The 24,960-nt window shown below is 44.6% G+C and overlaps 1 protein-coding gene across 1 annotated transcript in view; it reads left to right on the forward strand.

The window, feature by feature from the left end:
- CNTN6 (contactin 6) overlaps positions 1 to 24,960 on the forward strand; it is a gene marked incomplete at both ends in the record, with an annotated part of 102,338 nt that overhangs the window by 44,175 nt on the left and 33,203 nt on the right. The window contains 6 exons of the mRNA XM_084214181.1: positions 6,492 to 6,695; positions 8,747 to 8,849; positions 16,742 to 16,926; positions 19,403 to 19,539; positions 23,309 to 23,438; positions 24,406 to 24,556. Coding sequence (XP_084070307.1) covers positions 6,492 to 6,695; positions 8,747 to 8,849; positions 16,742 to 16,926; positions 19,403 to 19,539; positions 23,309 to 23,438; positions 24,406 to 24,556 — 910 coding nt within the window. The remainder of the gene's footprint in view (positions 1 to 6,491; positions 6,696 to 8,746; positions 8,850 to 16,741; positions 16,927 to 19,402; positions 19,540 to 23,308; positions 23,439 to 24,405; positions 24,557 to 24,960) is intronic.

A 24,960-nucleotide genomic window follows, 5' to 3' on the forward strand; every position in this document is an offset into this window, starting at 1 on the left:
GAATTGTCAGTGCTTCAGATGGGGAATGAAAAGGAGTTTTCTGATGAATTATTTGGGAGTGCTCACCATAAGCCCCATGAGATCTTCCTTTCTGGGTGGGGTAAATCCAGGTGAAAATTTTACCCAAGTAAAGCAAGTATTTACTAACAGAGGGGAAATATCAATGGCATAGTTACCAAATTGTCTTGTTCTGCCCTTAAAGAATGAGCAGCTCTTGGATAAGTCACGTTCTGCTTTTGGCAGCAGTGACCACACGTCCACAAGAGCTGCAGCTTTCCATGTCCTGCTCCCAGCAATCCTCAATCCTTCTTAAAGAGACAGAGTTATAAGCCAAACTCCCAGGAGAAGGTGAATAGTGATGTGGAAAGAGGAGGCAGTATTTCAGAGAGGGAGAAAACCCCATCAATCAACAGCAACCCCTCCAGTCCTAGGGAGAGGAAGTGTCAGCTCACTGGGTGTTTACAGCCATATGAAAGGAGGATATAATCAAGGAGATGAAGTGAAACAAGGTCCTTAAGGGCACGAAAGGCTTCAAAGAGTCCCTCAAATGTATCAGTGGGACAGGCAGAAAGACAACACATCCATCCTGCAGCCACTGAACTATCTGTTTCCCTCCTGCTGCAGAGTAAAATTATGATTTGACAAATAGGAAGGAGGGGAAGAAAACATTCAGAACAAATAAATAGTTACGAGGTGAGCTCCCCCCAGATTAATTGAAGTGACAAAATGGTATCCACCAGCAAAGCCTTTCCCAGAGTGTTCCTGCAGCTGGGGCTGGGAGCTGCTGACCAGCCTGGAAAATCCATTCCCTGCAATAACAAGTCCCCAGAGAACAGAGCCTGAGTCCTTTTGTCATCCCTAAACACTCTGCTCAGGAGCCAAAATTCTATACCATGGGGATGAAGTACATGGTGTGAGCCATGACAAGTCAGAGACTATTTCAAGATGCTTGGGAAGTCATTTTTTGTTGAAAAGGATTGTATATTTAGGGTTTCTTTAATTACAACCCTTGCCTCCACCTCACAATACCTACAGGAGGAAGGATTACAAACTGTGCTTCCAGCTCACATTGCAAGAGCTGTGTGCAGCACTTTAAATGTGTCAGGAATTAGAGAGATGACAAGGAATTTGGAAGATAAGCCCTACCAGTAGGGAAAGGGTTGCCTTTCCTGTGATGGAATGACTTGAAAGAAGACAGGAACTCTCCTACAGCAGTTGTTTGAAGCAGCTGCTATTAATATAGGAAATTTGAAATAGGAAGCACTGGGTAAAACCTCCTGCCAACCTCTAAAAGCCAGGATAACAATAGAAGAGGAATAGAAATAATAGAATGGAAAACAAGGAGGGTCCATTAATTCAATTCCTCCCCTATAACATCAAGAAGATGGAACGAGAGCTGCAGAAGTGTTTTAGCCACCCATGGTCTCTAGAGAGGTGTCTCACTTCACTTTCTCACATTGCCAAGTTTGTCAGGTCCTGCACCACAGCACTGGAGTTAAACCTCCTGCTCACAGGAAAACTCTGCAGAGCTCATCAGGACACTCAGCTGCTGATCAGACACCTAAAGTGTTGGTCTATGGTCAAAAATATTTAAAATATTTAAAGCTCAATTAAAATTAAACTTAATTTTCCAATCGAGGTGACAAGGAAAGATGTGCTGCTTCTTTTTTTGTGCACTGGTTTCTTAGCTGAGAGCACTGCTAACCTATTTTTGTACAAGAGAAATGAGTGATTCATTTAAACAGAGGACAAAAATATATTAGTCAGCTATAAACCAAAAACAAACAAACAAACCCCGCCAAGCAAACAAACAAATGTACAAAAAGGCTGCTCCAGCAGCTTTCACATCAGTTTTTTAAGCATCTCAGAGAACAAAAAGAGAATTCCGTGTTGCTGTGAACTAATATTAGGACTTTCAGGACTGATCAAACACAAGCATGAAAGAAAAAAAATACCCACCCAAGTTTATACCTTAGATCGATTAGGACATTAAAAATTACAGTTAACAAACAAAAATATCACAGCCTGTAATTAGTTCTTAAAGCAAGAGCAGGGCTGCCCCCAGTTACCTGACCCAGCCCAACCCCTTTATTCCCTCAGCCTGCCCCTCCTCACTAATTTATGCACTGGTGTCTCTGGTTATTTATGAGGCTCATTTCCACACCTTGCAAAGTTCAGCTCTGCCATCCCTCTGCTTGTTAGTGAGGCTCAGCAGGGCAGGGGGGGAACAGGTGAGCTGGATTTTTTTTCCTCAACCTCATCCCAGCTCTGCTTTAAATTCTTTAGGTCAGCCCTTATCCCCTGTGTACTCAACATATAGTAATATTTTACTAGTGAAAAAAAGTGGTTTCTAGAGATCTCTGAGGTAGGGAAAGGCATGGAGGGAGGAAGGTGGAAGAAGCTTTAATTTCTGCAGCTACACATGAGCCTGACCTGCCTGTGCTTCAGAAGCTGCTGCCTAAATGGTAATACTTGACACAAGACGATGGGGTGGACTGTTGTTCATTTATTTCCTCAGAAGTGAAGCCTGATCTAAAGGCTGTTTCCTCCGAGCTGGCTCCCTGCAGAGCTTTAAGGAAGTTGCTAATCTTGTTAGGAGCAGCAGGATCACTCTGTATTTGCATTTATTGGTGTGGAAGAGCTGCCAGGGCTGGGAGTGCCACGGAGGCTCTGGGCTTTCCTGCGTGCTGACATTGCTGCAGGGAGGATAAATAAACCCCAAAACACTCCTAAGGATGCTCCTGTGGACCTGCTTGGGGGGGGTAAAAATTCCTAATTCTCAGCCTGCAGAAGGCTGGGGAAGGAGGGGAAATGTGAAACTGGGTGTGTGCAGAGGATGGGAGGAGATGAGAAAGGGCCTTTGATTTCTGCATTTCCTATTAAAGGCTGCACTTGATAAAGTGCAGAATCTGAAAGGGAGGGTTTGAAGTGTCTCTCCCTCTACAGAACTCAGTCATGGGCTGGGAGTCCTTTTCTCTCTGCTCCTATAATCTTTAATCCAGCTTCCCCACAGCTCCAGGGGGAGGGAGAGCCCCCTCCCTGAGCCCAGCCTGGATCCAGCAGCACTGATTGGGGTTTGCTTGGGCCGAGAGAAGCGCTGGAATGTTCAGTCCCCAGATCTGTATATCAGGAATGATTATCAACTCCTTCCCAGCCGAGCTCTGCAGGGAAACTCTCAGGGCTGACAGAGGTGGGAGATGCTCTCCAGCCTGGCCAAGCTCAGGAATTGCCCACCTGGAGGAGAAGGTGGATTAACCAGTTTTTGGGGTGAGAAGGGACACTGACACCACAAATTAAAACAAACAAACCAACAAACACACCCTACTATTGCAGCACTATAAAATAACTCCTGCTCTGCCATAAAAGTGAGAGCAAAGGGCTTTTTCTCCCTTCTTTGGCTCATTCAGTGGATCTGCTCATCTGGTTTATTCCAAGTGACCCAAAATGAAAGATTTTGTAACACAGTTCCAGATTTTCTACTCTATTACCTGTTGCTGTAGTAACTTTCCAAGAAAAGATACTGAGTAAGGGAGGAGGTTGTTGGTATTATGCCTTAAAAGCATGAAAAAAAGAGTTCAGTCTCCAAAGTTTGGCTCCTTCCTCTTGAGATTTCATCCAACTCCCACTGAAGTCAATTAAAATTAGGGTTTCTGCAGAGTTTAGTGGAGCTGAATTAGGCTCTAGGCAAGGATGGCCTGCAGATGGGTGATGATGAACCTGCAGCTAGGAGGGGGAGTGTTTCTATCCCTCATACTGGGGGGAAAAGCATTTAAATATGACTAAGAGGGGCTGGTGCTTGTTCCCAGTTAATGGGAAAATTCATCAATAGTCCCTGAAGCAATGGTGGGGAGCAGACAGGGAGAAGCTTCAGAAAATGAAGTCAGCTGGAGCCCCCTGAGAACAGAAATCAGGACAGAAAAGGTCTGGTTCTCTTTTATTGATTAATTAATTCACAGATTGACCTCCTGAAGAATGTCTGTGTGGCACAAAGTTGGCTTTAATAGAGTTTTATTTTATTCTATCTTGCACAGAGAATTCAGCTGCATTACCTGCTCCCATGCCTGGCTTTGGTTCCATGCCATAAAATATTTTAAAGTACCTCCCTGAGCATCCTTTTGGAGCTTTGGCAGGTACAAGGATGCCCTTACAGGGGGTCAGGGGTTTCCTCAGCTCTGTAACTGCCACCAGCAGAATTTGGCAGAGAAATTCCAAACTGCTTCTCCCTATGACTCATTCTCAAAATTAATTCCAGATTCTCTTGGATAAGCTATCCTGGCATGGAAATCTGGGCATCCAAATGTCAGGTTGAAGCACTCAGAGTGGTTTTATTGCCCAGTGGTGCCTTAGTGCAGGTCTGAGGAAGGAGGAAGACGAGAATTCCAGCTGGCAGGAAAATACATTGGGGTACCAGCCCTCTGTGCTTTGGGAAATCTGGGGGGCAGGCAGATCCAAAGTATTTCTTCCACAGAAATGTGGGCAACATTTACTTGAACACAGATTAAAGTATTTACCTGCGAATCTCCAGCATTTTCTGTAGAGTTCCCATCTTGCAGCTTAGAGACTTTCAAAAAAATGAGTTGAAATCAGGATTTTGCACACTTTGGTCTGCTTGCCCAGACAGTCTGCAGTCAGCAAAAACCTGTTCCTGAGACAGGGAAACAGTCTGCAAGACAGATCACGTCACGGCTGCATCCCTTATTTCTGCTCCTTCCTGCAGGAAAACCCCTCCATCTCCAGGTTTCCTTCAGTAAATAGATGCTTTAAGGCACCTCAAACTCCAAGGAAATGTGCAAAAGTGGGGCTTTGATCTTGTGGGTGAGCACGTGGGCCTGCTTGTGTAACCCTGAGAATTAATTGCTGCATCTCCCAGGTTTACTGCAGAGCACGGCAAAGTTTCACATTATCTGCAGGAAAAGGGAGCCCGTTGCAGGATTTAGCCAAGTATAGAAAGTGTCATTGATTGCTCCCTGGAGATGCATCATTTCTAATGAGAGTCCTAAAATGCTGGAAGCTGATAACATAAAACTCCACAAAACTACTGGAGTTTGCAGACTTATTACCATACTGCTCCCAAGCTGGAGCTGAGGGGGGGAAAGCAACGTAAATAATCTTTTTGGAATGGGGTTGTTGATGGGGGAAATGTGTAAAAATGAAGCTGTTGGCAGAACACTGTTAGCTTATGAATTATGCATTTAATTAAGAGGAGCTAAACTGGTAGATTTGGAAAGTTCTGATTTACTGTGGCTTGTAAAAGACAGGGTTTGAGTCCTACTCCTGCTGTTGGGTGCAGAGCAGCTGCAGAGAGGGGCTGGCAGGATACCCTGGGTCACCCCACACTGGGGGATCAGCTCTGAACCTGCTCCTCAGTGCCCCAGGCTTAACCCAAAAATCTTTCCCAAAAACAGGGAAGGGTAAACTCACAAGGATATCTGCTTTTCCAGGGTGGGCTACTCAAATAAATCAGTTTTAAGTTGGCTGGTCTTATAGATCTACATTATAAAGATTTGCTTTGCGGAGCACCATGTGGGAAAAGGGGGTAGAAAAGGGGCAGGAAGGGAGAATGGGACAAGAAGTATGGAAGATAAGGGGATGTTCATTATCAAATTGCCATAGGATGAAGTTTTAGGTTGTCTCCAAAATGCTTTTGTGCAGCTCAGCTCATCCCTCCATAAAAATCCAGTGTTCAAGCTCCTTGTAACCAGTTTAATTTTTCCTTACTGAGAGTGAAGAAAGGAGCTGTAGCACCAAGCAGCAATTTGCCCTCTGGATTTTCAGAGGGAAAGTGCCATAAACAGAAATTATTTCCTAAAGCAGCTTTCCCACGCCATTGCAGCACCACCATTCCCGGTTAGGAGCAGGCAAGGCAGGAAAATGAGAAGTAGCAGGGGACAGAAACTGCTGTGACCTCCTGAAGTGGCTTGAAATGAGCTGAAAACTCGAGCAATGCTTACCTGGCTATTGTAAAATTCAGGACAAAGGAAGGAATGATGAGGAGGACTCCGTCTTAGCAGAAGGCTAATTTATTGTTATAATTATATTATATTATAGTATATTATATTCTAGTATAGTATATTATATTATTGTATAGTATATTATTATATTAATACTAAAGAATACAGAAAGGGTACTTACTGAATGCTAAAATGATAATAATGAAAACTGGTGACTCTCTCCAGAGTCCCGACACAGCTTGGCCCCAGGTGGCCAAAGAGTGAAAACAACTCCCAGCAGAATGCAATGGAACAATCACCTGTGGGTGAACAATCTCCAACCACATTCCACATGAGCACAACACAGGAGAAGCAAATGAGATAAGAATTGTTTTCCTTTCCTCTGAGGCCTCTCTTGCTGCCTTTCAGCTTCCCAGGAGAAAAACCCTGGCTGAAGGGATCACGTTCAGGGAATGTGGATGCCACAGCTGGCCCATACTGATTTGTGCCTCCCCAGTGGTTTTCCGGAGGGATGTGTGATGCCTGTCTGGTGTTTTCCAGCCTTGTCCTACTCGTGGATCTTCAACAATACCACCCTGGATCTTCGGGAGGACAGCCGGCGCTTCGTTTCCCAGGCGACAGGAGACCTGTACCTGGCCAAGGTGGAGCGCTGGGACGTTGGGAATTACACCTGTGCCGTGAGCAGCGCCGAGGCACGGCGCCAGGCGTGGGGAACCCCCACTGCCCTCACCCTGAGGGGCGATGGTGAGTGCACAGCGGGGCTGGGCTGCCCCCAAACCCCAACTGCTCCTGCTCCACACGGGGGGAATTCACCCCCAGGGAGGGAAAGCTGCCCCAGTGAAGGCTGGGCATCCATGGGGATGATGGCTTTTGGGGCTGCCTCAAAACAGGGGCCAGGCAGAATTCAGGCTATAAAAGGATGCTACATTTATTGAAACTGTTCTATTTATTGAAGGGCTTCAGGTACATTTAGGGCAGACAAAGCCCCCCAGGGGCTGCACCCAAAAATGGATGATGGGTCAGGGTTTGCACACTTTGATCAGTTTGGTCCATTTGCATATTGGGGGTTAATCACCCAATTACAGCCCCAGCTAATGAAGTCACTGACCCCAGGTTTGCTCCCCCCAACTCACTTTTGTTCCCATCTCAGCCCTGGGGCAGTGAGGTGTCTTTGGCTGCCAGGCCTGGAGAGGAATTGTTGTGTCTGCCCCAAGTGGGGAAGCAGCAGCTCCCACTGTGTGTGGGGTTTGGAGTTACACACTAAAGAACTGCAGGGCTACAAACAGATGGAAAATAGAAAAGCTGAAATCCTGAGGCATCAGTGACATTTGAGCTGGCAGGGGCAGAGATGAGGAGATGAACACGCAAAGAAAGTCCTCAATGTCACTGAACAACAAGAGAATGTCACGTGGCACGTTAATATTATTTCCCACCTCGTGCCCGTGTTGAGGTTTAAATCCAACAAATCTTTCTAAATTTGTCATCTAAGCATAGCTCAAATATCAAATCCAGAGAGCTGCCTTGAGTTGCCGAGCTGAGAAACTCCCCTGCACACGTACAAACGCCTTCCTGGCAACATTTGTAATTAAATGTTCATGGGGAGAAATACAGACCTGGAAATCTGTACACAAAGTTTGTTTTGGGAGTTTGCCCACCTAAGTTTCAATATACTCGTGCTGTTTGCAAAGCAGTGGCGACAATCAGTGACAAAAGTCTGTGCAGAGTTGGATTTGGAGGATAAACAAAACTCAGCTGTGCATTATGGAATAATAAATAAATAAAGCATGGAATAATGCTGTCACTGCGAGGCTCTGCTGCTGTTCAATAACATCAGCAGATCACACAAAGCAAAGCTGTACTTCCTCAGCTCCAAAGTTAATAATTTGGCACAAACTCTGTTGCAGATGCTTAAGATCTCTTCTGATTCCTTTTTTGCCTTTCATCAGGCTATTCCTTTTCTCAGACTCCTTCTATCAGTCCCTTTCTCTTCTCCCATTCTCTCTGCTGGCCTCTGGGTTGACTCCAATGCTGGCAGCCTCTGAGGCAGCAGTGGAAGCTGCATGTGCAGTATTATGCAGATGCCTGTTAAATATAAAACAAGAATTGGTTCATTTCTTGTGTGGGATCTGGGCAAAGACACTGCAGGAAAATTCCTGATTTATGTTCCTCCCTATGGCTGGAATGAGTTTCACTGTGAGACACATAAAAGATATTGAAGAAGTTCAGCTAAAAGTTTAGTTTCCTAAATCCATCCCAAACCTGCTGCAAAATTAAATACCCTAAATTAATACTGGATTATCTGTGATTTATCAGATGTTCAGCCAGGTTTTCAAATATGATAATTCCATCTAATTACATCAGCCTTCCTCAAGTCTGCAACTCCCATTTGGATGTTTTTAAGACATTTTAAGAGTTTTGCAAGTAGTTTGCACATGGGATTTTCTAATTTTCTTGCGCATAGGATCAGCTCAGTGTCCTGAGAGTGACTAGTGGCAAAATTGTTGCTCGATAAGAGGTGTGAACCCAAAATTACCTCAAAAACCTTGATGCACAGCAGACTTGGAATGTAAAACCTGCATGAAGTCCCACTCTTCAACTCCTAAATGCAGGGAATGGAGAGATTTCAGTGAGTTTTCAGCAGAGGGCTGAACTCCACCCGGGAGGTTAAACCTGCTCCATCATGGGTGGAACATGAGGCTCTGAAGAGATTCGTGCCACCCTCCCTTTCCCCCTGAAGTTGTGTTGCACAAGAAGGTCTGGGCTCAGCTGGAGTGAGCTGTTTTGTTGTTCCACAGGTGTGATGGGGGAGTATGAGCCAAAGATTGAGGTGCGTTTTCCAGAAACGACCTACGCCGCCGAGGGCTCCTCTGTCAGACTGGAGTGCTTTGCCCTGGGAAAGTAAGAGCTTTGTTTTTATTCAGTCTGGGCTTTGACACTGCTCCTGTCGTGTTAGAGTTATTCTGGTCAGAATGGGATTTGTGAATCTTGTGGTTTTTTAAGGTTGCTTTGATTGTTTCTGCGCCATGTGTTCCCAAGGAAATGAGAGAGAGCGCTGTGCTATAACTGAGGCTCACGTGGGTGCAGGGGAGGGAATGTGGGAAGAGGAGGGAAAACTGGAACAGAGATTTTCTTTCCTGGGAGTAGTGATTCCAGGTGACAATGCCCAGTGTACCCTGATAGATATTACCATAGCAATGGTTTTTGTGCTTGTGTGACATGGCAGAATCACAGGCTGCTCTGGGTTGGAAGGGACCTTAAAGCTCATCCAGTTCATCAAAGTTTCAACCCCCTGCCCTCAGCAAGAACACCTTCCACTGTCCCAGGTGCTCCAAGCCCTGTCTAGCCTGGCCTTGGCCACTTCCAGGGATCCAGGGGCAGCCCCAGCTGCTCTGGGCACCCTGTGCCAGGGGCTGCCTGCCCTCCAGCCAAGAATTCCTTCCCAATATCCCATATAAACCCACCCTTCTTCAATTTAAACCCATCCCCTTTGTCCCATCCCTCCATCCCCTGGCAATTGTCACTCTCCAGGTTTCCTGGGGCTCCTCCAGGTCCTGCAAGGCCACCCTGAGCTCAGCCCAAAGCTTCTCCTGTGCAGTGAGCAATGCCAGCTGTGCCAGCCTTTCCTCCCAGCAGAGCTGCTCCATCCCTGGGATCATCCTGGAGCCTCCCCTGGGCTCTCTCATTGCTAAAAATCAAACGTGGGGAATCAGGCTGTGTTTGAAGACAATGTGGGATGGATCTCCTGACCCTCTGGGAAGACCCAGCAGCAGCCCTTCCTTCCAAAAATCCATTTTCCTGTGTTTTTCTGTGTTTTCTTGCACTGCTGTGCCTGTTCCCAGCTGCAGTGCTGGCTCAGGCAGCTGCTCTGCATTCAGGGAGCAGCTGAATCACTGTAACCAGCCCACAAACCCCAGTCTTTCCACTGAGCATCGTTGGAAAAGCCCAAATAACCCTGAGATTGTTGACCTCTATTTAGTTTAAGTTCACTTTGACAATCCATTTTAAGGCTGTAAGCTTTTAAAGTGTTTAGAGCTTTCCCAGAGGTTAAAAGCCTGACTTGCAGACAGCACAAATTAATCAAATGTTCCTCTGGAACCTAGGCTGGCAAGTAGAAAAATAAAGCAAATAAAAAGTTAATAAGATTGAAATGGCCTTGCCTTTCAGATGAGGTTTCTATACAAACTAATACCAGAGATAATTTTTATTAAAGGTATATGCACTTTTTTTGGCTCAAAAGCACTACCAGACTTTAGCACTCTTGGTAAAGCTGGTTTTCTTTCCCAAATACTGTCAAGCTACTTCTCTTGAAATACCTCCTTAATTGTGTGTTAGTCCATGCAGGCTCTACATTTCGAGTTGTCATTTCTTATTTCCATCTGTTGCATGGAAAGCATTGAACAATGATAGAGAAAAAGCCAGGAAATGAGATGTACAAAGCACTGACATCTTAGTGAAGGGGTAAAGATGGGTCATGTTAATGTGATGAACAGATTTTGCCATTTTAAGAACATCTTAAGGAGAAAAAAGGGGACTGAGAGGACATATGGATAGTGAGATCCCTCCGGGAGACCCTTCCATGCCGTGCTTAGGAATGCCTGAGAGGGTTAATGCAGCTTTAATGTAGATTTTCTCCTTCATGTGCAGCTGAAAGCAGTGCTGCCAGACCTCCCTGGAGTTATCCTGCCTAAATACCAGAGATCCACGGCCAAAATCCACTTTCCACACACTCTCTGGTGTCAGTGCTGATGTGCACCCCGTGTTGGAGGTGCTGCTTGGGAGCAGAGGCTCTTGGGGGGTGATACTGGAGAACTTCTCACAGTTTCTCCTCTTAAATTTTATTTTCAGAAGTTCAGTGTCTCATGCAGAACTGCACAGGTTTCAGTCTGTGTTTTCTTTTCTCTCTAAGCAGAGCCTTAAACCACCTTTTCACCAACATGTCCACCAGTGGAAAAGCTTTATTTCAGAGCTGGCACTTAGATGTGAATAAAGCTAGCAAAACAGATTGCAGGTGAAACATTCTTAACTTATTAGATAAGGCCAGATTTCTAGAGGTATGCAGGTGATTAGTGGCATTGTGAAAAGCTGGAAGTTTCCTGCCTCCAACTGTTTACAATTGCAGGCAGAACCATCTAAATGCAGCAGCACCTTCAGATTCCCAAATTCCACTAAAAACCTGGCCCCTGCTATTGTCTGTTTATGTTAAAATCAATTCAGCCCAGCATTTGTTGAGCTGCACCTCTGATCTGCCACAAGCACCGGTGGTTATTATCTCGCTCAGGTTTCAGAACTGCTTTCCCATTATCCATAATTTTCTATATTCACACTGTTAGGCCGCTGGCTCCCACAATGCTGCGGCTGCTGCTGCCTGGGCACTGTGAATAACAGAAATCTTTCATGCTGAAGGCAGATCATAGGCAACCTGCTGGGGTTTTGGGCTGCAAAAGTCTTAAATGAAAGTAGTTTTGTGGTATTTAGAGAAATAGCGTCTCTTTTTCTGCGTGGAACAGCAAATCACACCAATTGGGACTCGCTCAAAAGGCACTTCCTCAGTTCAGACACAGCCAGGAGAGGCCAGGCTCTTGGCTGAGTTTAAAACTTGGATTAAAACATCTTAAGGATGCCTTTTTTTAACGTGGGGGAGCTCGAAGTCACCCAAATGTGCTCCTGTGGGGCGCCCTGGGGTGGGTGCATTCCACACAGATCTGCTGCAAAGCTCTTTCTGCACCTCACATTAAAATATCACCAAGGATTTTTACAAATCATCCACCAGCCCCAGAAATGCTTCTTGTTCTGAGGAAAATAAGAGGTTAAATAAGAATGTCTCCCTGCAAAGAGGGTTTGGAGGGATGGATCCCAAATGGACAAAGGATCTCAGGCCAGTCCTTGACTTTGAACCTCATTTTATAGAGCAGACACCACAAATAGAAGATTTTGAGAAGCAAATTAGTGCTCACTCTGATGGGATTATAAAATAAAGTGCGGCTCTCTGATGAATCTAAACAAGCAAAAAACTGCACCTTATACTTAATCCTTTGAAAGAGGGAAAACTGAAATATGAAATAGTGGCTCCACTATTTCAAATCCTGCAGCCTGTGGCAGTTTAATAGAAGAGATGAGACTTTGTGTTCTGCACCAATATTCATTACAATGACAGTGTTTAATATTATGCCAGGATTAAAAGTCCTGGTTTGGATCAAGCTCTATTAATCACGCCATATATCCAAATTATTGTTCCCTGTCTTTCAGGGGATTGAGCACCATGGAAAGAATTATGTTCAGTTGAGTTACACTGTGCTGCTTTCTGTAGATTTCTCTCAAAATAACTTTTTTTTCCTGTTGCACAAATAAGAATAGTCCCTGGAATGAAAGTAAGCAAAGTAGTTTCCATGTCTGGTGCACATATTTATTAAACTCTGCCTGTGGTTTATATTTTTCTTCATTCCCTTCTCAAAGAAAGGGAAATAATCAGTTCACAATCCCTGCAGATGGGCTGTTGCCAGCTGAGGTTGTAAAAAGCATATGTGAATAACATAAAACAAGATTTCTTTCAACCCCAGAATATTCATTTTTCATGGGAAGTTCCCACCTATTCCTCTAAACGTATTCACAGAAGGGTTTTTTCTAGCAGCTCTTGGAATAAGTAGATAATCACACAGCTCCAAGGGGGTTCCAAATAACCATTTTTACTGAATTTACATAAAAATCCCAGGCTTCACCTCTGGTATATTCTCAAATTGTTGATGTAGGAGGCTTTAAAAGGGTCAGTTATGGGAAATCCCAGACATGGGGATGACTTTGGGCACCACAGATGAAGTTTCCAGCCCCCTTTTCCATCCCTGAGCAAAGCAAGGCCTGGATTTGTCCTTCCAGGGATGAACAGATCCCCTCTCAGGCAGCTCAGGCTGTGCCTCCAGGAGAGTAGCTTCAGAAAACTGCTGTTTCCAGGTAATCCATCAGGAGGATCCAAAATTAAATGCTTTAATTATGGCGCTCCTCAGATCCTAATTCTCCCTGGTGTCAGCAGCGACGCGGCTTTCAAAGCTCAGCTCGGGCTCATTTGTCTAACGAACCACGGGCTTCATTATCCCAAATGCAGATTGAATTTCCCTTTGAAGGGCCCCCAGATGCACAGGACAAAAGATGAGGCACGGTCCCAATGCATCATCTCTGCTGGAAAAGGTGAAACCTCCCTCGTGGTGTGGGTTCTAATTCTGCAGACAAATTAATTTCGCGTTCGCTGTGACAAGAACTTGTCACCCACCACAAAATATTTTCCATCTCCTTTTCTTTCCCAGTTAGTAACTTATGGTTTTGTGATTCTGCTGCCTGTATGGTGGAATATAAATTAAATTAGTGCTCCTGGATGCTCTGAAGGTTTCAAATAAACTGCAGATTTATGTACTAAGACACTCTCATATTTATGCACTGTTTTCTTATTTACTCAGGAGAAAGCCCGACTTTGTGTATGAGGTGTAATAAATTTGGGAAGTGCACTCATTGTTTCTTCATGTACTCCAAAACTTTTTAGGCCCAAGCAGTTATTATTTTTAACCTGGTTATTGGAAGGGTCCAAATGAGGGGCAGGGCCACCCCAAAGCTGCAAGGGCAGGCACTGCTCTGTGCACCAGTGACAGGTCCTGGTCTTCCAAGGCATATGAACATGCAAAACAATCCCACAAAATTTCACAAGGCTGAATTAGGGTTTATACACAATTACCTACTTCTAAAGGAAATTTTCACTCCTTAAAGCATCAATTTTTAAATAGATTATTTGTCCCAAAATCCAATTTAATCAAACTGGTTTGGTTTTTTTTTTATCCTTGAAGGGTTTCACACAACCTGAGTAAGAGTTGCTTTTAAGAGATTTGGTTATAAAGGTGGAAACTAGCAGCAGAAAAAAGTGAAACCAGATAAAAACCCCTTTTTTTTTTGCAAAATACAGTGATTGAAGATGTTGGGAATTCTGTAGCAATGAGGCATCAATGAAGAAATGAAGATATTCTCTAGGAAGGTCCATCCCATGGAATTGGCTGAGTTATGGATCCTGCCAGATTGTGCTCCTTTACCTGTAGCTCAGGTGGAGCTGACACAGGAATTCCTCCTCCTGACAAAATCCAGGTTCCCTGGCAGGAGAACAAAGTGCAGTTAACTATTTATTGTCTTTAAACACAGCACAGCTGATGAGCTCCAAGGTTCCTCTGCCTCCTGCTCAGCTGACATCAGCAGTGAGTGTCAAACACCCTCATGTTTGGCCAAAAGTGAGCTGAGCTTGCCTTGAGACATCCCCAAGGATGTGATTAAAAGTCTGTGGTGTGGAGGAGGAGATCAGGGGAGCACCTTCTGCTCAGACCTTGGCCAAGCTGACAGAGGGAGCCTTTTCCCACCTAGCACTGCCTCTGGCCTTGGTGTCAGCACTGAATTCCCTGGGAGAATTCTGAGAGAAAACAAATGGCTGAGAGAATAGGAAACAGGGAGGTGAAGCTCTTTCAGGTGGCAGAATGCATCTAATTATTGGGGTTTTTTCTGCTGGTTCCCTTTAATCTCTTTGTTATAAAAAAAAAAAATTAAATTAAATCCAGAAGAGACTCCTTTAAAGCAAGCAGTTAAACGCTCCTGGCATTCTGCAGGCTGCTGCTGCTGCTGCACAGTGGCTGCTCCCCCAGTGTTGAATATGCAGGAGGATTTGAAGAGCCAGCCCTGCTCTCCTTGCTGTGGATCAATCCCAGCCAGGCTGGGAAGCTCCCCTGGCTCTTTTCCTGCCTGGAGCACGGCAGACACGAGCCAGGCTGGGTCTGCACTAGAGCTGTGCTCCTTTTAAACAGCCAAAAGTACCTTGCATTATAACAACTGAATAAATAACTAGCTGAATAAATAACTGAATAAATAACTGAAACTAACTTGCTGTAGAGAAACCCTGCAGGAGGAAAGAAGGCTCGAGGGAAGCCTTATTGCTCTCTAAAAACACCTGAAGGGAGCCTGAGTCCGGTGGGGATGGGCTCTTCTGGCATGACAAGAGCCTCCAGCTGCACCAGGAGTGGTTTGGGTTGGATTTTTAGAGAAATTGGTTCATTGAAAAAGCAGAGAAACATTGGAAGTTCTGGAGTCAGCAGTCCTGGAAAGCTTCAAACCATGAGCAGATGTGGCACCTCCTGATGTGGTTTAGAGAGCAGGTGGGAGGTAGGACTTGACGGTCTTGGAGGTTTTTTCCATCCTGAGTGATCCTGTGGTTCTGTGCCGAGGTTTCTGGAGGAGACAGCACCTTTTAACAATTCCCTCAGGAAAAACAAACCCTTACAAATGCCCTAGGAAGGATGGTATGAAATATCTGAAACAGCTTTTGGTCTTGTTGGAAAGGACAGCTAATAAAGGCGGTGGTGACTGTAGCTGTTGTCCAGAAAGATCTGGAGTTTTTTAGAATTTGACCAAAATGAGGCAAAGTGGAATAAAATCCAGTTTTGCTTTGCAGCCCTTTGACTGGTTAACAGTAACTGACATGTCCCAGTCACTCCTGCTTGGAGAGATTTTTTCACGTCTCTCCCAACTCTGGTTCTTCTGGCTGAGAGGGAAGTTGTGAACATCACAGACACACAGACTCAAAATGCAGAAATCAGGCCCAAACTTCCTGAATTATTAAGAAATTAATCCATTCTGTATTTGTGACTTGATTTCTTTGTTCAATAAACAAGGACTTGAACTTGAATAATTTAAGGTGCGAGCAGGAATTAAAACGGAATAAAAGGAATTTATTATTATTAAAAAGGAATAAATCCTTTGTAAGTCAGCACTGCAGGCAGAGACCTTGGAGACTGGAAACAAGGACTTGTAACTTTCATGAAAGATGTTTTCAGTTGCTGTGGATGTTCTTTCCAGTAGAAAAGAAGTCAGCATTTAGCCAAAGCCCCTGTAAAAAAGCTCAAAATTGAATTTGTTAGAAAAAGCAACTTACTTCAGTTTGCAGAAACAGCAAACAACTGTGAAATCCATGACTATTAATATTTCAAAGTGTTTTGGTGGCATAATAGATCATGGAAGTGAGGCTCCTATGGTTTGTGATATTACCAGAAATCCAAGATGTATTTATAGCTGCCTTCACACTTCACTGTTTTGTGTTGTATGGGATACATTGATCCAAATAGAAATGAAAATGATAGAAAGCTTCAGAAACATGAAAAAAGAAATATTCCTTTTTTGTCTCTATCTCTTTCCAGCCTCAATGTTTTGTTCTTTCCTCTCCTCACTCAATTCTCTGCCTGCTCTCTTCTACCTTGGCTGCCGTTTTTTATATTTAGATTTATTGGTATTTTTAGATCTTTTGAAATCTTGGCCAATATTTCCTATTTTGGGGTATGAAAATGCCTCTAGTGCTACAGGGAATTTGTTTGCTGGGAGAACCAGTCAATAATTCAGAACTTCTGTGGTGTTTATTTGGACTTGCAAAGTCATTGCTTCAGTGTCACAGGGCTTAAAAACAGGTTTGAGCCCCGAGTAAGAGTTACTAAGGGGAAAACACGAATTGGCCTGAGGAAAAATCATAGAACTGACTGAGGATTTCATCCCACTTTGGACCTGTGCTCCTAAATAAATTGGACATGCTATAAAATCTCAGTCTTATATGAACCTCTGTGTGTCATGCTTAGGAATTATTTCTTTTTTAAAAATATTGCTACTCTCAAAAATATTGTTACTCTATTTTAAAAATATTGCTACTCTCTGTAAAATCCTTTTTACATTCTTTTTCCTCTGCTGTAACCAATGCTGTCTCTTTTTCTCCAATAAATACAATTCTTTAGTCCTGTCCCAAGTATTAGCTGGAAGAGGTCTGATGGAAACTCCTTGGCAAAGAAAATCCAACACAACAGGACTGGGGGAGTTCTTGAAATCCCCAACGTTGAGCAGGAAGATGAAGGTTCCTACGAGTGCATTGCAGCAAACACCCGAGGAATAAACGTTGCAAGAGGTCAATTATTTGTCTATGGTAAGCAGATGAAGTGAATTTTGGTTTTTTATGAAGAGCAGGATGCAGTTCTGCTGTATTGTGCAGATGAAGTCTCCCAGCCCCTTCCTGCAGGTGGAAAGTGCATGTCAGGTTAAGCTGATTAAAAACTGATTGGGGGCTCCCAGTGACCTTCACTGAGTTACAGCCTCAGCAAACAGAGAAATTTTACATCAAAGCCTGGATTGGAAGTGGGGAAGTTGGGAATGTTGATAAAAGGCAGAGAGGAATCCCTGTGCAGGTGTGTGAGACATGAAAGGCAGGCAGGGATCTGTTGTGGGGTTGGGAGGGGAGAGATGAGAATATGACTCCAAATTCTCAGAAGGCTGATTTATTATTTTATGATATTATATTAAAAGAAATTATATACTAAAACTATACTAAAGAAAGAGAAAGGAGACATCAGAAGGCTAAAACAAGAATGAATAATAAAAACCTGTGACTGACCAGAGTCCTGACACAGCTGGACTGGGTTTGGTCATTAAATTAATACAATTCACATGCTGGGTAAACAATTCTCCAAATCACATTCCAAAGCAGCAAAACAGGGGGAAGCTGAAGCTTCCCAAGAGAAGAAATCCTGGCAAAGGGATTTTTCATAAATATCACAGTGACAGGGATCAGTGTCCAGCAGCGATGCAGGGCAGGGAAGGATTTGCTCTGTGGCAGTGAAGGTGATTTCACCTCCTGCCGTCCCATAAACACATGAGGACAAAGCAGAGGGAACTCATCCCATTCCTCCCTCTCCTTCCAGCTGGATAAAAGTGGAGAATAATCTGGGAATGTTCTCCCTTTCCCTGTGCCTTGCTGTGGGCATGGGCTCCCTGCAGTCCCAGTCCCACGGGATGGTCCCTCATGGCCAGGGTGAATGATGGCTCTTTATGGAACCCTTCACACCCAGGGAAAGCAACACATTTGGACAGGAATAAGAGGAGAGATCTTTTCTTTACCTCATAAATCTTTCAAAGGAGAAAGCAAAAAGAAAAAAAAAAGAAAATGAAACATAACAGCAAGGAGGAAAAAAAAAAATCACAGCAAGCGAGACTGAGCCTCCAGTTAACATCTGTTGAGAAGACTGTGGCAAGTATTTTCCTTTTTTTTAAAGTAAATCTCTTCTAATGAAGAGATGCAGGCTTTGCTGATAAGCTACCAGGCTCCTGCAGCCATGGCTAATATCAAGATATATGCCAGGAATAGAACAGTTTGCTGCTGGTTTAAATATTTCATTATTTCCCTGCTTTCAGGGGGTAGATTTTGCTCTCGTTGCTCACTAATTTTTTTCACCATGTCTATCAAGCAGTTCCATTAAAATGAAGTTCAGTAGATTACCTGGCCGTGATTGATAACAGCACAGGCAATTATAAAATTATGATCAGCTAATTCAATCTAAAACAATGTGCTTATTAACTGTGCTTTGTACATTAATTAATAGCTGTTCATGGAGCAATGTATAAACAGCACTCACGAAGCCTTGGCATGAGGTTTTTTTGTCATATTAGGAGTGTGCTGGTGAATTATCTCTGTAATTGATTTCCTCTTGCTCCTTTTCTGTTCTCTGGGGGTTTTCCTCTGGAGGAAGGCTGTCTCCAAAAAATGGAGATTCTTTCCTGGACACTGCTTTTTATGTGATCCCTCCTGAGAGCAGTACAAATTAAATGTAATTAGAATGCTTTTAGGCTTTAAGAACTCTGTCCTTAAAGGATCTTTGGGCCCCTGAAGGGGTTCCAGGAGAGCTGGAGTTGGGACTGGGGACCAGGGATGGAGGGACAGGACCCAGGAATGGCTCCCACTGCCAGAGGGCAGGGATGGATGGGATTTTGGGGGAAATCATTCCCTGTGAACATAGGGATGGCCTGGGATGGAATTCCCAGAGCAGCTGTGGCTGCCCCTGGATCCCTGGAAATGTTCAAGGCCAGGTTGGGCACTGGGGCTGGGAGCAGCCTGGGACAGTGGGAGGTGTCCCTGCCATGGGTGAGGGTTATTATTGTTATTTATTCTCCCCAGGTCTCACCCCTAACCTGCCAACAGCTCTCAATGTCAGCCTTCCCAAGGCAGCTCCTGCTCAGCTCAGCCCTTGAGGCTCAGTTGTTTACAGAGCTCCTGGGTGATTCCTGCAAGTTCCTTTACACCTCAGCCAATTCCTACAGAGGAAGACTTAGCAGAAATGACGTGTCTTGGTGCTTTCCTGATTTTTGGCATCAAAAATCACCATTTCTGCACATTTTGGCCATAAAAATTGATAAAATCTCAACCAAACTCCATACCCATGAACCACTTGATTTCTAAAATTTTCCCAAGCTTGCCCCAAAGTGTAATGCCTGGGAATTGTTGTACAGAATTCTATACTTGCACTATAATAAAAGTGTGTTGAACAGATATTAATTAGCCCTGCTCAGTCCATTAATTAATGGCAGCATACCTTTTCTCCTGCTTAAAATGCTTTGCATATTCTTTTCAGCACCCCCTGAATGGGATAAAAAAATCCAAAATGCCTTTCTGTCTCTCTATGATAGTTTATTTTGGGAATGTAAGGCAAGAGGAAAACCCAGCCCTTCCTACAGCTGGTTAAAAAATGGCCAGCCCCTCATGTCAGAGGTAAGATTCCTGTCTCCTTTGATTTCTTCCTCATCTTTTCATTTGTTTATTTGTTTGTTTCATTATTCAGTCATTATATTAATTTCACAATATATTAATTACGTTTCCAAAAAATAGGTAAATATTAATTTATCAAAGTAAATATAATAGCCCAAACTCCTTGCAACACAGAGCCTCAATTCTTGGACTTCATCCTTATTGGAAATGTATGAAATTGCAGCTTAGAGAGAGAGAAACACCAATTTCTTCACACAAATTATCTAATTGCTACAAGATATGGCTGTAGGTATAGAAAGGCTTAAAAATATGAATTATAATTGGTGAAAGAATCACTAAAAACATTTGTAGACGTAATCTGCAGTTTGGGGAACTGGTCGGATGCCAAAGGACTGGAAGAGGATTCCAGAGCTGGAATTGCAAAATGCTCAGCACTGAATTGCACTTTTCTTCTGTTTCTGTTCCAAATCAGTAGCAGGGTGGACATTTGGTCTCGTGCAGAGTGCTGCTCTCCTGCTGAGTTAATCCTTTACCTTAATTAATCAGTCAGCTCTGAAAATCAGCTGATCTTGAGGGTAATATTTTCTGTGCTTTGTAGCAGGATAATCCAAAGAAAGCCACATAAAGGTGAAAGGGAAAGCTGGATAAGTGCAAAATGTCACTGAAAAGGACCAAGTGGGAAGGGAGGGAGGAGAGCAGGAGGAGAGGGGAAGTTTGGAGCTCAAACACTTGAGAATCCCTCACCAGCCAGGTCTGTGAGAGCCCAGCTTCCAGGCACAACCCCTGCATTCCTGGGGAGGCCAGGCTCCATCCATCCCCCAGCTGGTGGCACCCTCATGGAGAACTTCTGCAAAAGAAGCTCTTTGCATTCTGCTGAGGCCAAGTTTCCCTTTTTTTGGTGTTTTTTTTTAAATTTAATTTTATTTATTTTTATGGAGCACCCATGGCTCATCTGCAAGGCATTTTCACTTGGATGGAAAAAAAAAAAACAACTCTGTGATTAATTCCTGCCTAGCAAGAGCACCTACAGGAGGATTTCCAGAACATATGGGCTAAATTAGCACCTGCTGGGCTGCAGAACCAGCATTTATTTGATTTAGTTGTACTTATTTTAAGTCGTTGGAGTGAGGTCCAATCTTCCATATAATTTTCTGCTGGATCAGTCCTAAACAGACCCAACCTGAATCTGGGGAAAATAGCCAGAATTTACCTGGACTGCAATTTTTGTGAACCTGCTCATTGTAGTCATTGTCACCTTTTTCTGAGTGAGATTATCTTGTTTCTCTCTCTTTGAAGGCAGCAATATTTAGAGTCTGTCACTCCTCAATTGCAGCGTTTCAATAAAGAGGAATGAAACGCTCACAGACACATTTTCAACCAGCATTTCCACAGTACTTACAGCGGGCTGTAAATGCAATTCTTCAGGCAACAAAGTGCTGGATGTTATTGCTCAATGGACAGAATGGACACTTTGGAGGGGAAAGTACAAGGGAGATGTAATAAAATATTCAGTTTGTCGCAGCGCCCCGCGTGTCGGAATTCTCCCAGGAAGAATAACATCCAGATGCTTTTCACCCTGGGGCTGATTCTGATTGTCTCCTCTTTGTCAGAGCTCTCTGCCTGACCACCTGGCTGCTCACCCCAGCATTCTCCCTGCTCCTGTACACGGTGTGCTTTATTCTTCCCTTTGTCTGCACGGCTCAAAAGGGCCGGCAGAGAACGGTGGGGAATTTGGGATGAGGATGGAGCTCGAGCCTTGCTTCAGAGAGGGGGTTTTGTATTCAAAGGATGTTTGTAAAAATAGAATGCATTGAGAGGATAGCAAACAGCCCGGAGGTAAAACTAAGTATGCAAAAGATATCTGTAGCGAGAGCCTCGGAAAAAATTATCAGAGGCTAAGTAATGTAATGTTGTTAATTAGTCTGCCACACACCAGCCTTGCAGCCCCAGGCTGTGCTCTCATCACATTTCCAAGCTAAACAAGCTTGGGCTGGGTCAGTTCAGGGTTGGGAGACCTCCAAGGAAAAGCTGGGGTGTTGGAAAACATGTCCTGGATGTGTGTGCTGACCCCAGAACCCCCCGAGCCCTGGGCTGGTCCCAGCAGGAAAGGAAAGGGGGGATCCTGCCCCTGCCAGGTGAGAGCCCATCTGCAGAGCTGCCCCAGCCCTGCCCCAGCCCTGGAGGAGCTGGAGCTGCTGCAGAGAGCCCAGGGAGGCTCCAGGATGATCCCAGGGCTGGAGCAGCTCTGCTGGGAGGAAAGGCTGGCACAGCTGGCATTGCTCACTGCACAGGAGAAGCTTTGGGCTGAGCTCAGGACCTGAAAGAGCTGCAAGAAACATGGAGACAATTTATAAGGGATGGAGAACCAGGACCTGGGGAATGAGTTCACACTGGCAAAGAGGGGGTTTAGATGGAATATTGTGGAGAAACTCTTCCCTGTGGGGGCTCTGAGGCCCTGGCACAGGTGCCCAGAGCAGCTGGGGCTGCCCCTGGATCCCTGGCAGTGCCCAGGGCCAGGCTGGACACTGGGGCTGGAGCACCTGGGACAGTGGAAGGTGTCCCTGCCATGGCAGGGGTGGAAGCTTTGAGATCCCTCCAACCCAACCCATTCTAGGATTCTGTGATAGATGTTCAGCACTTGACAAATCCATTTGAGGGGCTTGTGGCTGTTCACCAAACACTGGAGTGCATCCCCAAACTGTGCACTCCAGACTCCTCCATTCCTGCTCCAGAGACAGGAGAGCCAGGCTAAATGAGAAGCAGCATCCTCCTCGTGATATCTGCTGTTCCAGCTTGCACTTGGTGATGGGATTTATATTCCCCCTGGGTATCTTCCAAACTCATCTGTTTGGGGGAATGTTTTTTTTTTTCTCCTCCTCAGTGCTCCACTTTGCAGTACAGCTATTATTGTCTCCAGAGGGTAGTAATTGTAAAATCACAAGATATTTAGCTTTAAGTTATGATTGCAGCATGAAACAGGCTTTTTTTTCTGTTTTTCAAAGCAGAGCAAGTAAAACTTCTTTTAATACACCAAATTCCAAGCTCTGGTCCAAATATACCCACTGTGCAGCTGCCTCTATTTCAGCAGAATTGCTGAAGTTGGTGTGTGTAGAAATCCAGGCCTGGAGGAGGCACATGCTCTCCCTGTGCTCTGAGCAGCTGCCTGGGGCTTTCCAAGTGGAATTGAAGTGTTGGCTTTCAGTGGAGCTTTTCCAGTGGCTCATTTTTCTGCAACTCAGGGTGTGATGATGCTCAAAATGTTCCTGTCATTGGAGCACCTCTGTCTCCTGCCGAGCTTTTCTGATCACTTGGGATTACCACCATCAGATTTATCTGATGGGATGATGGAATGAGGTCCCACCAGCCAGGGATGAGGTGCTGCCTCTCAGGATGCAGGTGGAAGATGCTCCAGGCTCCCAGTGTGGAGCATCCCTACAGGGAGCTCCTTCTGTGCCACCTTTGTGGAGAAGGATAATGACAGATTCCCAGCTCAGCAGTGCAAGGAAACACGTGGAAAACCTGGACAAACCCACTGCTGCAACGTGTGCCTGGATTTCCTGAACAGCTGGAAGAGCTCAGAGGGCTGGAAATACAACCACCACCACACAGGGAGGTGCACATCCCATTTCTGATGTACCCATCCTCATTGCTCCCAAGAAAACAACATTTCTGCTTCTGAATCCTGATCAGGTGCATCAGTGAGATACTAAAAACCTTTCATTTGTTCGCTCACTGGCTCTGTCAATGTTTTTCCTTGTTTTTCTCTTATCAGGAAAGAATTCAAATAGAAAATGGGACTCTCCTCATCCCCATGCTGAATCTGTCAGACTCAGGCCTGTATCAGTGCGTGGCAGAAAATAAATATGACACCATTTATGCCAATGCTGAGCTGAGGGTGATCGGTGAGTAAATGTCACTAAAATGTGCAGGTACCAGTACAAAGGACACTTGCTGAAAAAAATTTGAATTTAAGAAAAGAGGAGATGAAACCTGGCAGTTCAAACCTGATATTTCTTTGCTTTTCACCCACATGGAAATGTGGGGTTTTTTTAGTTTAATTTCATCGTTTGTTTGGGGAAAGAATCTAATCCATGTGTGGGGTTTTTTATTATCACATATACACCGGTTTAATGAATGTTGTTTCTCGCTTAGTTTGAGTTATTAATGGTTATTCTGCAGGTTTTTAAAGTTATTTCAGAAAGCAGGGGAAATAGTTTTAGCTATAAACAAAGAGCATATGGCAAATATGGACATAAACAAGAAACATGGAACAAGGAATCTCATTAATAACAACCGGAGATGAACACGAATGGAACTTGCTCATATATTGTGAAAGCATTCTGTTCTAGACTTCAAAATGTAAAGTTTGCTCAACAGCCAAATATCAGTGAAGCTGGTAAAACACAGCCTTCAGGAGCACCCAATGTCTTGTGTTTTCTCAAGAGTGAATTTTCACATAAGCTGCTGGAAAAATAAACATATTTTCAGAAAACAGAGTAGGTCTCTGAAAAGAAAGGCAGAGTAGAGCTGTGCTTGTGACAGAATACTCTCTGCAGATCAATATATGTGGCTGGATCAGGACTGTGAGGTTTGATCTGCTCAGGAATCTCATCTTCCATCATGGATAGACCAGTTCTCCCAGTCTCCAGATTTCCACAGGGAAGTTTGTCAGAGCACACAGTTCCAGGTAGACAGCTTCAGAAACAGAATTAGAATTCTTTGGCGCTTAGATGCATTTTTAATGTTAGATTTAGATTTACTTTTGCAGAAATATAAAAACCAAAACAATAATTGAGTTTTCTGGCTGAGCTCAAACAGAAGAATTTGGCACGTTCATTTAGTAACACCTTCTTCCTTCTCTCCTTTTAGCTGCAGCCCCGGATTTTTCCAGAAACCCCGTGAAGAAGCTGTCTGTTGTTCAGGTTGGAGGGGAAGTTACAATCAGTTGTAAACCCAGTGCTTCTCCCAGAGCTGCTGTTTCCTGGAGAAGGGGCTCGGAGGTTCTGCGCCAGAACAAAAGGTACGGACAGCAACCAGCGACTGGGCCGCTGAATCTTCTCAGTTTTGACATCATTTAGAGCTGATTGAAGCCCAGCTGGCTCGGGATTGCTTTTGGCAGCTCGTTGATGGGAATGCCAGGGGCCTCTTTGTCTTTGGGGTGGCTCTGGAGCTCTGTGGGTGAGCTCAGAGCAGTAGTGCATCCCCGCGGGCAACAATCGCGGGATCCAAACGTCTGTGCTCAGCATCCCTTAATCCATGGCCAGCCACGGGCTGGAGGGAATCAGCTTCACCAGGAGGCAGCCAGGGAGGAGGGATGTGCCCCCAGGCTGGGGCAGGATTGCTGTCCAGCTGCACAGGCTGTGCAATAACCCTGGTCCCCTGGCCTGTCCCTCCTGTTCAGGCAGGACTGAGCTGCTGGCCCAG

This window comes from Fringilla coelebs (genome assembly GCF_963513975.1).
Source record: "Fringilla coelebs genome assembly, chromosome: 13".
NCBI classification, from domain to species: Eukaryota; Metazoa; Chordata; class Aves; order Passeriformes; family Fringillidae; genus Fringilla; species Fringilla coelebs.